Source organism: Diprion similis, chromosome 6 (assembly GCF_021155765.1).
Source record: "Diprion similis isolate iyDipSimi1 chromosome 6, iyDipSimi1.1, whole genome shotgun sequence".
Taxonomy (NCBI): Eukaryota; Metazoa; Arthropoda; class Insecta; order Hymenoptera; family Diprionidae; genus Diprion; species Diprion similis.
Window position 1 is genome coordinate 19,514,206 of NC_060110.1, and position 13,666 is coordinate 19,527,871.

Consider the following 13,666-nt stretch of genomic DNA (forward strand, 5'->3'; position numbering starts at 1 on the left):
TTTTCGATTGTCTTGATCATGTATGAATAAGATTTTATATTCGTAACGCAAACCCAATTTAATACTGACGAACTCATGTGACTTGACCTCAATAATGTTAAGTCATACCTTCAGAATGAACAATTGATCCAAGTGCCGTATAAATTATTCATCATAACACAGTTTTTCGTCTAATCAAATTGTCAGTTTTATATACTTGCAATTCGTTGAGATAATTTCATCACTGAATCATAATGACTGGGAACTCAAAGAATAACGCACTCCTGCACAATATTCCTTGCATTCATAAAATTAAAATATAGAGTCGATTTTGAAATTCACTATTATGTTTTTGACTCACACATCAATTACTCTTCTCATAAAAACATGATAAAATCACCGCAAACAACTTGAACCAAATATGATCAAACGTTGGAGGTAATACAGCGTCATAATGTAAGTTCTCCATGTTCAGTGTTAGTTATTTTTCACAAAGTTTCAATGTCGCACGTTTGCATGATAGGGGTAGTTTTTTTTACGTTCTTTATTTCATTATTTGAATTAATTATTTAAAATCAACCGTCTGTATTTTTCTTCGCTCCATTTGATTATGGTAATTCTATTAATTTAATGCATTTCATGGCATGGACTAGGATGTATTTAATGGTGTCTTCAAAATTGTTGAAAAAAAACTTTTGGTTTCATGTAATAGAAAATAGCGTTGACTAATTGACAAATAATATCATTAAACCAATTTTTGTCCTATGGCAAGGAAAGTCAATCATAAATTACTTCTTGCAGAAATACATTATAATTATCCTTTTGTGGCGTTCGTAAATAATTTCTGATAATAATTGTTGAATACGCTAACTTTTCTATAAAATATTTGTTCCTGTCTTGGATAATGTGAGTAACATATCACGAGTCTTCTATCCAGGAATTCTCATAAAATAAGAGCAAAAAAGTCTTTCATGTCAAAAAATTTCATCGTGTCCCTAAAAAAGAAAATGTGGCTTTCAAATCTGCCTCTTCCATTATATTAAATGCAGCATCTACCCTCTAAAAATATTTGCAGGCATGGAGGATGAGATCTGCCCGTATGCAACCTTTCACCTATTAGGTTTCCGTGAAGAAATGGATCCGAGCAAAGCCATGCAATTCCAAACATTCCCTCATCCGGCTAATGGACACTCTGGTACTATGGGACCGCCTTCTAGTCATCCTACCAATGCATCTGCCCACAGCAGATCTGGATCACAATCTATGGTAGATATTATACAGAAATTCTGAACGATCTACTAAGAAAGTAAATATAACTGAAATTAGTAGTTTTTTTCTTTATTTTTGTACAGTCAATATTGTTTACAGGATGATAATTTGGGAATTAAGTCGAATTGTACTCTCTTTCGGCATCGTTGATTCTTTGAATAATTACCATATCAATGAATCTATGTCTTGAAGCTATACTCTATTTAATAAAATAATTTTTTTACTTTCATCAGCCCCGTCAGAATGGCCGCTATTCTCGCGTCCCATCTCAAGGTGGTGGTCCCCACAACATGTTTTCTCCTGAATATGATGACCCAGCCAACTGCGCTCCTGAAGAAGATCAGTACGGTTCACAATATGGTCAATACGGCGCTCCTTACGATCATTACGGATCTCGTGGATCTGTTGGCCGTCGCAGTGTTGGATCAGCACGAAACCTACCTATGTCTGGTTCTCCCGAACCCCCACCACCACCACCAAGAAATCATGATCCAAACAACTCGAGTTTCAATGACAGCAAAGAAAGCAACGAAATTAGCGAAGCAGAATGTGACCGTGATCAAATAATCAACCGCAACTACGGTGGTCAGTACTACTAAATTGAAAGGACATCACGAGCTATGACCACTAGGCCCAAACAACCGGAACCTCGTAAGATTCAGAGGAAGTCAGTTTTTGGCCACTTGAAACAATATCTATATACATATATGATAATGACATACACTTTTTTGTTTCTACTCCTAGATTCATGGCCTGGTCTGTATTGTAATATGTTATGTGATTAACAGAATCAAGTATTTCTTTCTAGTTACACGTAATTACTTATCTAACAGGTACATAAATTATTTCCGTTTTGTTTTACAAAATTTTAATTCAATGATTTTAGTTTGTTTCTGCAACTACTTATCACGTGATGAGAAATTCTCTGTAATCTTATTGTTATTCACAAGGAACTTATACTTACTAACAATTCCGACACGTGCGATTTATACATTAATTGCCCATCTTGAAAATACCAAATAATTTACAAAAATTTTGTGTCAATGTCATTAACAATTATAAAGTAAGCTCTGAATCTTACAGGGGTACTTGGTCCGGTTTGCATGTTACAGGAGGGGAGAAGGCGTTTTTTATCTGCAGACTTAGCAGAGTTACGCAAAGCCCAGTTTCCCCTTTCCGAGCATGATATGTGTCGTAGTAACCGTTGTGTCAATTGGTCTGTGTGTTTCTCTATTTCAGTGAATGCTCGCAGCAAGGATGGCATGACCACCGAGGAGATGCGCAAACTCATAGAGAGGTTAGTAGCGAGGATGATTGGAGATACGAATGAATCTTTTTTAGTTAACTAGCGAATGAATAATATGATATTCCTTTAATCTGAAAACAGTTCATCAAATCATCCTTTTAATACGCATTTAAGAAAATATTCTTCTCATCTACAATATGAAAGTAAATAAATGTTCAACTCTCGACATTATTACTGACCACTTAATGATCTTGAATTTAATCGGCAGTTCACATATAAGTGCTTTTATGCTCTTTGATATGTATGGTAGAATTTTAAAGTTTTCCAAATAATTGTCATGACAGCATGAAATCACATCCCTGACTGAATTCTCTAGTTACACATTTTATTTTACGTCTTGTGAAGTCATGCACAATTGTTGATGTGAAATATTTCTTTTCTTATTGTTGACCTTAGCGGAATTATCCCGTGAAATAGTCTAGAAATCAGGGAAAAATAGATCAAACATTTTTTTATGATTTTGCTACGTGTGAGTGAATAAAATAGATCTGTCATGGATGACCCCAGGAGCCCTATCATGTCTAACATATCCTGACCTTCTCTTGTTTCATGACTCTTTGTGCAGGAAACCGTAAGTGTTTTACTTCTTCCATGAGTATATTCTGATAATCAATAATAAAAATCAGTGTGCAAATTGTTATAGGCTCTTGAAATATAATGAGAAATTATTTAAATCGATGTCAGAATATACTCCCTGCGTGTAACTAAACATGATGCTAGTACACTTGATTAACATGCTGTTCAATACCTATTTTTGCACGTAATTGTTATTAGTTGTAGCAAGTCCATAGTAATACATTTTTCAGGCTTAAAATAAATTGTCATCCTAATTTTGTTATGCGTCTTCCCTTTTTCCAACAACATTTACCATTGTTCAGAGTGAGAAAAACGCATAAAGAATTTGAGACATTTCCCATATAAATGTATTTGTTTTTAGCGCTCTAGAAAATCAGAATCCATACATCTTTACGTCATTAGAGTAACCATAATCCATCTTCTGCTGTTTTTAAACAGATTGTTTAGCTCATGCAATTCAAAACTACATACTCATGAAAGCTGCTGCCGCATTTGCTTCTCAAATAGCATTTTATTGTTCTTCATAACATGGACGCAATCATGCAAATGGCAGATATACCTAATACTGCGCCTCAAAAATATCCTAACTGGTATTTTTCACGGTATTTGATTTTCAGAAACGAAGCTACCGGCAGGCAAACCAGCGGCCCCCCCGGCAGTCACGGCGGACTCCTCACACCCTACGATACTGTGGCAGTGTAACTTGTAAATCTCTTATCTACACCTACGACCATAGAAGAGTTGAGAGCCTATATTCAATGTATGCGGCATGCTCACGAGTATGTAAGCAAATACCAAACATACTACTTCCCCAGTGTTGTCAGTCCAATTGCAACGACTTTAAATTATTGCCATTGCGGTTAGCTAGATTTGATTATCACATAAGGATTAAATTACTATGATCTAATGTAGAAAATGATGGCAAATATCTTGGAAATTCTCTTTTGATTATATTATAATGTGGAATATTATATACATGATAATTATCAAAATTACGCCAAATTACTGCATTAAGCGATTTAACAGCAATGCTGAATTTTCGACTATAAACTTTCGAACTATTTTATGAGTAGCGAAGCAAAGACGTGTTAAATTATCTGAGGCTTAAACTATCCACCTGCTGAAAAATGCACAGAAGGAAGGTAATCAATGATATGCATGGTTCACTGTCCAGGTAAATCATTGAACTTGAAGAAACATAGGATAATTGTTTGTATCTTAATGCTCTTGGAATTATTCTATTATTAACAGGAATATGATTTGGCAACAAAGAACGAAACTTGCGTTTAGTGAAGAGTTTATAAAGTCTAGAACATTTGATGAATCAACTCCTCTATCGAATCTAACATGTCATTGATTATAAAAGGGATTCTGACAGAAGTCGATAATCACCAACAGGCAAAAGACGAAGAAATAACATGTCACTTTTTTAGTATTTGAAAGCTTGCAAATTTGAAAATTGACAGGGAAATCTAGTTTCTCTCGTTTTGAGTCAAGGTTGTGCCACACTGCCGCATGTTGGCAAACAATTTATAATTTCGTAACGAAGGTTGTGTCTCCAATGATTGATGATAATTTTGACGACAGATAAAGCAGAGGCGATGTATCTGTCCGCATCAACTATTGTAATTATTATCATTGCATTACCTAATTTTCCTAATGATTGCATATATTTTCAAACTGATTAATTACCAATTGAAAAGAAATCTATTTGATCGCAGAAAAACCTACTATTATATTGGTAACCATCCTATTTAATCTACAACCCATAACTATTATAACATAATGCTATAATTAATTTCAATTCGATGATTGATGATATTAAAAGCGTACGTGATTAATTAATGATTAAACTTATAATAGGTAGGTTTTAAGTAGGACAGATGGTCGCGAGGTGGTACTATTATTAGTAAGAATGGTACGAATCTCATAATATATAATACTGGTTTTTATCATACTACTATCCCTAGGTATTGTAGGTGTCTCGTTTACGTTGGTGTAGGACTTGTCCAATGCGAGTTTTCATAAAAGGTCAGGGGAAGACTTTTACATAACAAAGTATTATAATCTAGCGCGTCACTTTGTATGAGAAGTTTTCCCACTCACCAATAGTAGAAATACTCAATTTGGCTGAGTCTAACAATGCTTTACTCATTGATGTGATTTAATCGCTGCGCAAATTTTTGTGTATCGTGTATGTGTTGGATATTGCACAACCGAATAGTGTTAATACTTAAACTATAATATGATCTACTAACTAACATGCAAAAGCTTGTCGCTTATCACATTTAAAAGTTTAATCCTAAATATGAATAATCACAATACTATAATACAATGGTAACGAAGTAACATCTTAGACATGGAAATGTTACAAAAATATAAATACGTATATTACATAACGTCTAGCTGTGTTACTGGATAAGTTTTGTTTAGTTGTCGATATTATAAGCCTATGGATTAAAATTATAATATTAAGATACAGTCACTCATATAGCTTAGTTTAAGCTGCTTAGTGCTTCGGTGCACATTTTCCGACGGGGAAAAACTGGTGTACGATTTTGAATGTTGAATTTTTTGTGTAATATAATGATTATTAACGAACAGCTACGACTTTGATTTGCGCAGAGGTTTTGTATGTGCTTGCATTTTGGAGATTTTCGTTATCGCCAGTTACATATATTCTATGCCCTTTTTCAATTCTCGTATAATTATTACACAATCATCTGTAGGATTTAATATACAGCAAAAATGAGGTATCAATGTTTTTCACATTTCTAGTTATTCGAAACTCCGATCAGAACAATTACAGTCTCTCCAGTGCCACTCTTTTATGTTTTTGTACCAAAGTTGTAGTATCTAATTTTACGTTGAATAAATAATACATGAAAACAACTTATTGTGCGTATCTGTATATTATCATTTTGATTTCCTTAGATTTTAGGTCGCTGTGAACAACGAATCAGAACTGACAACCGAAAATCGAAAACTTCCGTCGTTTTTTCTTCGTATTTCCTCAGCCATTGGCCTTACGTTGTTTTATGCGTGTTTTTTGGTTTTTCGAGGTTCAATTACTTCGGCACGGGTCTCATGCATACAAATCGATCCTGAGTTCCCAAAATCTTAGAAAAAAGGGAACTCTCATCCCTCCGAGATTTTTTAGTTGCGATTTCTATTCTTTTTTAAAAACACTATAATCAATTTAACCACCCTCTATTTACACATAATTGTGTTACCGAAAACTTACGAACCGGAGTTTCTAGTCGCGGTCCCTAGCGGATTAACAGACACCGCAAAAAAAGCTTCATTTGGCTGACCTGGACGAAGACCGCCTAAGAACTGCGCTGTGATATGTTTCGAGCTCATAAAACAATACAAATGAAATTTTTTTATGCATTTCATCTGGTCATTAAAGTAATTATAAAAAATAAATGATCGTTAAAATCATAAATTTCAACGTTTCTGAGCTAGGAAAAGTTGCGCCGACTGACCGTTCGTTCGTTCTGCACGTGGTTCTGCAGTTCTCCAAACCCAAGTTTAGCAATATTTTTCAAAACACGCCTAACGTCATGCAACCGTAGCTACATATTTTATTTATGCTGCTCTCTGTAAGATGACACTGTCCATTTTCTCAGGATGTGGCGCCATCTAGTATCGATTTGGTAGACTACCAACTCGCGAGTCAAGCTGCTCCGGATTCGTAGCCGCACTTCGTATAACGCTTTTGACAACAATTTGTTTATATCATGGCGTCGGCCGGGGGTACGTATGTACTGCATATTTCGGTTTTTCATTATCAATTACCAATGATTGTAAGCTGTTCTGTATTATAGGGTTCTAAACTTGAAAATTGGTACTTTTTTTTAATATAGAAACTGCAACTGAGGAACGGACTGAGCCAGCGCCAGCTCAACCCAGCACTAATGTAGTGTCAGACGCAGCTCACGTAAGAATAACCTTAAATTTATGAAGTAACGGTCGTTATTATTAATTGGATATGGTTGAAGTGATTTCAGTTTTCAAAATCTCATTTGCATTCTTGCGTCCCAGTCGCAGTAGAAAATCAATCGACATTCAAATTCAACATCAACTCTAAACAATTAATAATACTGTAATCGCGGCACATGCTATGGCAAAATAACCGTGTAGGTATGACCAAATTTGCTTCTTCTTAGTCTCCAATCCTTTGCCAATACTTTCGCATTAACTAATAATAATCTCTGTATCATTAAAATTTAATAAATCATGGTCGGACTGAAAAAAATTGAACTTTGAGCTTGACTTAATTCCATGTGGCATTTTACATTATACATAGCTTATTAGTATTAATGATTCTGTCTGAACTGTATATGAAATAGGAATTGTCAGAGAATTTGCATGCGTCTGGGGAAACCAAGAAATGTTAAGGAGTTCGAGCATGCGTCCTGGAATTTTTTGTATTTTCTTCCTGACTGGTGTATGATTCTTTAAATTGTAGAAATTTACTGTCTGTGTGACGGTTGAGGGAGTTAGTTTAAAATGGGTATGAGTGACAAAAAATATAGTAAAATTTATGAAAAATATGAACAAGTACTGAAAACAGTTAAAACTATCAGATTGACGTTTTTACCTTCATGTTTCAAAAGAATGGCTAATCCTAATCTTTGTTGTTTCTTGAAATTGGAGTGTTTATTGATATATTTGGTAATTCAGTTGAAGCAAAATTGAACTGAATGAAAAAGTAGACTATTTTAACTTTTGATGGAGACATCCGATGTCTATTTTTTAATTAATTTGCATGAAAAAAGTGGGTTTGTTAGTAAAGTTAGGTCAAAATGAGTCCCATAGACATTTATTTTTATTAAATGGCTTGGCATTTTTTAATTCACCTACTCAAACATCCCAAGCGCTCACCTATTTAATGTATCCAACGTTTTAGAAAATAATATCGATGGAGAAGGATCCAGATTTAACTGGTGTACCGCAGAAGAAATCTAGAGTAGAGGTTCAGTCGCTGCCGACAAGACAGTACTTGGATCAGACGGTGGTGCCAATATTACTCCAAGCATTATCAAGTCTTGCCAAAGAACGACCGCCGGATCCGATTAATTTTTTAGCTGCTTATCTGTTGAAAAACAAGAGCCAATATGACAACAGCGGGTCACCACCGACTAGCCAATAACAATAGAATTTATATTAACTAAATCTACAATTCAAATAAGGACTTAATGTTTAATAATTAGCATTTATTCGAAGGAGTTTTATATGTGTATTATCAGAATTCTTGTATGTTATGATGATTTTTTAATATGGATTAAATGTTCAAAGGTTTTTAAATGTTCAATGAAGTTTCTTAATCCCAAAACTAAGTGCGTCATTTTCATATTGCTAGTAATTTTATCCATTCGAAAGAAATTTGTGTGTAGATTCAGAGAAACGAATTTGTATTATTTAAACGTGATGTTTACATTTTAATAATAATTTTTTTCTAAATAGCGGCTGACCATTCGGATCCAAAATAGAGATCCAAAACATGGGAACAAGTGTCATCTAGTCGTGGAAAATATAATGATAATTCAAGAGCTTCATACCATATCTGAAATCCGCGTGTTATCTTAAATTCTATTCTGTATTACATCGATGTGACAAAATAAAATCCTGATGGCTTGCACAAAGTTTTCAATTCCTACTGCATATTCGTAGAATTACCAACAATGATAAGCCGACCATACGCTTATCTTCGTCGTATCATGTAGCTATGCTCATATTGTACTGGTCCCCTATAACATTGTGAAGAAAAATAATGTAATAATGATAATGGATATTTATCCTGTGTATGTATGTTTATAGAGTAAGTTGGGCTGCAGAGGGGGGATCCTCATAGCAGGAACGAAATACTGTGTGGGTTGTTGTCACTTACGCGTCCCCCACTACGCGACATTATTCCCTGTCTCATTGCTCATCCGTGTTGAGTTATCAGTGTAACGATAACAGGCAGTTAATCGGCCTTCGACGAGGACTCAGGTGTGGCTATTCGTTGCGCGTGAATATAACGAAAATAAATCTGATTGCGAGCGAGGCTGTGAATGGTTCGTTCGAAAACCCCGCTTCATTATTCATGATGTTAATTCGGTTTCTCTCGTTGGTGATTAATTATCATACTGGTGAATTGTGCATTAGAACTGTGTAAATTTAGAACCATACGTAGTAATTCAAACATGGTCGAAAATACCCGGCGTTATTCGACTGCTTGACTGATTATTCGTCATATTATTATGGAAGAGCTGTAACGGGTGGTTGCAGAAATAGATTAGTGAATGCTATAAATATTCCTGTGATTATTACTAACACGTGTTACAATAATATATCAACTAATTGACAACGAGCGATATTCTCATTGCATAATCTCTATGGTTAAATGGTAAATTTTCTCGCTTCTTCACGCGTCATACGCGGTGCGTAGAGTACTGAAAATTCCGTTGATTCTTTATTGTAATACGAGCCCCGAAAAATATATTCCAGCAAGTCATATAATCGTGAGAATGCCGGATTCAATAGTCTCGGTTGCTGTGGCCATCGGTAACGACCAAACTCTGGTCAAGATGGATCGCAGTTTCCCTTTGGATGAGATTATTGCCGATCTCTGTGCGAATCACGGTCTGATAGGAGAGTGCCACAAGTATGCGTTGCAAATAGCACGACCGTCGCCAAAGGCCGAAGACCAAACGATATCGAACCGCTACGTAACACCAGAATTAATTTCCCAAGTTCTTGACGGTACAGAATTACGATTGGTATTCTCGGCCGCGACGACTGTCCGTCTTCTCTTTGAAGTGATCACAGACGATCGGGGATCCAAGCGTAAAAGCGCCCTGCAAAAGCTCGCAAATGCCTGCGAAGACCCGGAATTTGCGAGGTGTTTCGTCGAAGTCGGGGGGCCGTCGCTGATCGTTGAGAAGTTGAAAATTGCTTCAGCCGGAGAAACCACCGCCGCATTGGCGTGTCTCAGACTCTCGATGCAGCACGGATGCCTGGACCAACTTTGTCACGTCGGTATCGACAGAGTCGTTGCGGAAATCGCCGGTCCCGGGGAGAGCGAAGCCCTGAGAGAAGCCCTGCTGATTGCGTGCCTGGTCATCGCCAGAAGTGAACCTGAGCATGGGGAGAGGCTGCGAGCTGCGCTGACGACGACGGAGATTTTGACCTTGGTCAAGGGCAGGTCACCCGGTGTTCAATTGGCCGTTCTGGGTCTGGTCAATGCGATTCTGCTCTCGTCGGAGTCGCCGCGACGCGAAGAAGACTTGAAAGCCTTGACGGATTCGCAGTGGAGGCAGCTCATCTTCCGTCATGTTCTTGGTTCTGGGCAGCGAAGCGCGGGCGACGAGCTAGCTCACCAGCTTCATGTCCTTCAAACGATGCTCCTGAATTCGATTCTTGGACAGAGCCAGGAAACGTTAGTCGAAAACGATGACGAGAACGGGAAAATACCCTCTTTCTGGCGGAGAGTGAGCACCGAGACCGTCCTCGAGTCTGTCGAATCGTTACCGAGCACCCCGGAACTGAGCAGGCAGAGTTCCACCATCACCTTGGACGAGGCCACCCAAACCTACATGCCCTCCGTGCCGTTGCCTTCGCCAAAACCCCCTCCAACCCTTAAGAGATATTTCTCCTACATGTCCAACTCGAGCAACGACATGATCACTCATCTGACTCCGAACTGTCTTGAGTACTTCTCTCAGAATTATCACGACAGTTTCGTCCTAGCCAAGGAGGAGGCTGAGCTTCTTTCTGATCTGAATCATGTCGCTCAGAACGTTGTTGATGTTTTGTGCACCGTGCTTCGGGTGGGAACGAGTCACGGACGAACTTCGACCATGTATTGTCCTCTCTTCTTCAGCGCTAGGGACGCCTTCTTTGAGGAGCTATTCTGCCACGCTATATGGACTTTGGGAAAGACCGTGAGAGATCTGAGGACCCGAGAGCCAGAGGATCATTTGATTGCACTTCGAGTTCTTCATCGCCAGCTGAAGGACGCCTTGGACGCCAGGCCAACAACTTTGTCCGCATTGGCCGAAAACCTCAAGGAAATATCCGCCGCTCATGTTCAAGAATTGTGGGCCGCTGAGCAGCAGACCAAGTTTGAAAATCTTCTTCAAAAGCATCCAGCGATTGATGGTCTGAGGAATGATATTAGGCCGAAAGCTGAGAGGCTCGTCACCCTTCAGAGATTGAACGCGTTGAAGGCGGGTCACAAGTTCTCAAAACACTTCGATACCCTCAAGGCGCAGGTGAGCAGCACTAAATCGGATACCCTTGTTCGTCAGAGACGCTATACTTTCTGCTGTTGAGAAAACGACCGAAAAATATTTATTCTTGACCTGCTCCTATGTTGCAAATCTAAATTTGATTTTACTTCAATTTTTATTTCCGAGCAGAAGGCCAAGAATTGGTGGTTCGTTCATCTGTCGGATGACGAACGCGCTCTCATCTACGGAGACTGGGACTCCGAAAGTCAACCGTACTCAAACTTGCACAAGAGAATCAGCGTGGCTTCTGCTACGGGGTTGGCGACTGGCAAGAGATGCCCGCATGCCAAGGGTCGGAAATACCCTACCGATAAGACATTTTTTTCGCTACTACACGAGGGTGGTTCCCTCGACTTTATCGCTCCTAACAAAGAAATCTATAATTTATGGACCGACGGGCTCACCGTGCTGTTGGGTAATCTGTAACTTTATCTAACTCTATTTATTCAACTTCTCGTCAATTTTACTAGAGTCGAGAACCAAAATTCTGAAATATTAGTCCGCAACGGATTTATCCGGTGTTTCTTCTTTCACCCCGTAGAAAAAAAAAACCTATAATCGCGGGGCACGTCGCAGGTTTATATTTGATTTTTACCTGACGTAGAGACGGTTTCCAATTGTTTCAGGACGGCCCGTGCTCAGCGCTGCGTTTCAGGAAGACGTCGACATGATCGTTGACATGGAGGTGAGATTGAGACTTTTGGAACTCGGCGACGCCCCGACGCCTGTACCAGTAGATCCACCCCCTCTGCCATCTCCTCCGGCAAACTACGAGTTCTGCGACGAATCCCTGGTGTGAAACCGATCGCGACTAAGGATCGAGAACTGTGGAAACCGTATAAGGATGAACTGTGCATGTATACATACCCATATCCAGCGCCGTGAATCGCTTCCAATAAAGCACATCTCGAGACGCGATACTTCGAATTGGGTTCAAATTTGCAACGAGTTAGAGAGGCTGGAGGGTGGAATAAGAAGGAAAGAAGGAACAAATCCTTACTCTTGTTCTGCGGCTGGTGGTGTGAAATTGTAGAGGTGCCAGGTGTCGAATAACGCGTGCGAATTTGTATTCAGATGTATGCAGAGCTCGCGAAACTTCTCCCCTCTGCACTTTCAGATAGCACATATAAATATACTACCCCATGCACACGACCGTCTTTAATATAAAAATGTAACTACAGGAATATGCTAAATTGGCTAATAATACTCGTGTTCTTGAAGCTTGCACCTCGCGTTCTAGCGGGATTTGCTTTGAATTTAAACGTTCCTAAAATATATCTTCAAGAGTTACGCAGTAAGTGACTTTTTATCAGTCGAGTACCTACAGGGGAGATCACGGGGCAAAGTGATTCTTCTCAATGCTTTATACGTTTTGACATTTATGCCCGTTCACAGTCTCAAGAGAAAGCAAAAACGATGAAATAAATCACAACGGTAATTTTTTTTTGAACTGCAATTGACGGAATAAAGAATTGCCGAGAAATCGTTTTGTTTTGTGTTTGAAATGGGAAGCTGCTGCTGGCTTTACAGGAAATTTCGGTCGCTTTGGTTCACTGGAACAAACTGTAACAGAGGTTAATTAAAAAAATGTCCGGTTCATCGAGAGACTCGTATCACCTGCTAGTCACTGCAGTGTTTTTCGCGCTAGCGAGTTGAATGGCAAATTGGTTCGATTATCTGGGCGTATAGCACTGATTTTAATTGGAAGAACAATTCAATTGCAAGTAATTAAGCGTAATCGAACTGAATGTTTCAGGGATCGCATCGTTAATCTTGATCGGATGTAGGGATGTAGTATGCGTAGGTATACGGAGGTAATCTGCACCATACTCGTCAGTCGAGGAGTTTAAATATAAATGGGTGGACGAAATAATAAAGCATTGAACATGTCCACTTGATTGATTTATTTCGGGCGACGATAGACGATGAAATTTCATTATCCGTCGAATGAAATGATTTTTTTCTTTCACACATAAATAGTACAATATTTTCTCCCCATTGCGACGGCGTTTATTTTTATCGCCTCCAGACTGCGTCACTGTTGGAGTGGTTTGCTTTCCATTTCCCTCCCACTGGAAAATTTCCATTCAAAACGACGGATAATAACGAAAGCAATTGTCATTGTCTGAAACGGAGGCGGCTGGAACTCAGTCCCTCCTCTTCTTCGTCTCCTCACCGTTATTCAACATGATCGTTTAAGATTATTGCGTACCCTGCTGCAGAGAGTGCGCCCTTCAATTTGAGCGGTTCCTCG

At 38.6% G+C, this 13,666-nt stretch overlaps 3 protein-coding genes across 9 annotated transcripts in view; all 3 read left to right on the forward strand.

The window, feature by feature from the left end:
* Positions 1-4,262, forward strand: part of LOC124406742 (Down syndrome cell adhesion molecule-like protein Dscam2) — a 69,512-nt gene extending 65,250 nt beyond the window's left edge. For all 7 annotated transcript variants that reach the window (XM_046882309.1, XM_046882314.1, XM_046882310.1 and 4 more), the window contains 5 exons: positions 1,055-1,245; positions 1,482-1,833; positions 2,488-2,545; positions 3,120-3,125; positions 3,748-4,262. In XM_046882309.1, coding sequence (XP_046738265.1) covers positions 1,055-1,245; positions 1,482-1,833; positions 2,488-2,545; positions 3,120-3,125; positions 3,748-3,832 — 692 coding nt within the window. In that variant the 3' untranslated portion in view covers positions 3,833-4,262. The remainder of the gene's footprint in view (positions 1-1,054; positions 1,246-1,481; positions 1,834-2,487; positions 2,546-3,119; positions 3,126-3,747) is intronic.
* A 2,539-nt stretch (positions 4,263-6,801) lies between these two features.
* On the forward strand, positions 6,802-8,570 carry LOC124406756 (protein dpy-30 homolog). Its single transcript, XM_046882333.1, has 3 exons — positions 6,802-6,889; positions 7,000-7,073; positions 8,046-8,570. The coding sequence occupies exons 1-3, from the start codon at positions 6,874-6,876 to the stop codon at positions 8,286-8,288; spliced, it is 333 nt and encodes a 110-aa protein (XP_046738289.1). The 5' UTR covers positions 6,802-6,873; the 3' UTR covers positions 8,289-8,570.
* Positions 8,571-9,106: 536 nt separating this feature from the next.
* Positions 9,107-12,834, forward strand: LOC124406744 (engulfment and cell motility protein 1-like). The gene is made up of 3 exons (XM_046882317.1): positions 9,107-11,394; positions 11,542-11,827; positions 12,039-12,834. The coding sequence occupies exons 1-3, from the start codon at positions 9,649-9,651 to the stop codon at positions 12,209-12,211; spliced, it is 2,205 nt and encodes a 734-aa protein (XP_046738273.1). The 5' UTR covers positions 9,107-9,648; the 3' UTR covers positions 12,212-12,834.
* The last annotated feature ends 832 nt before the right edge of the window (positions 12,835-13,666 follow it).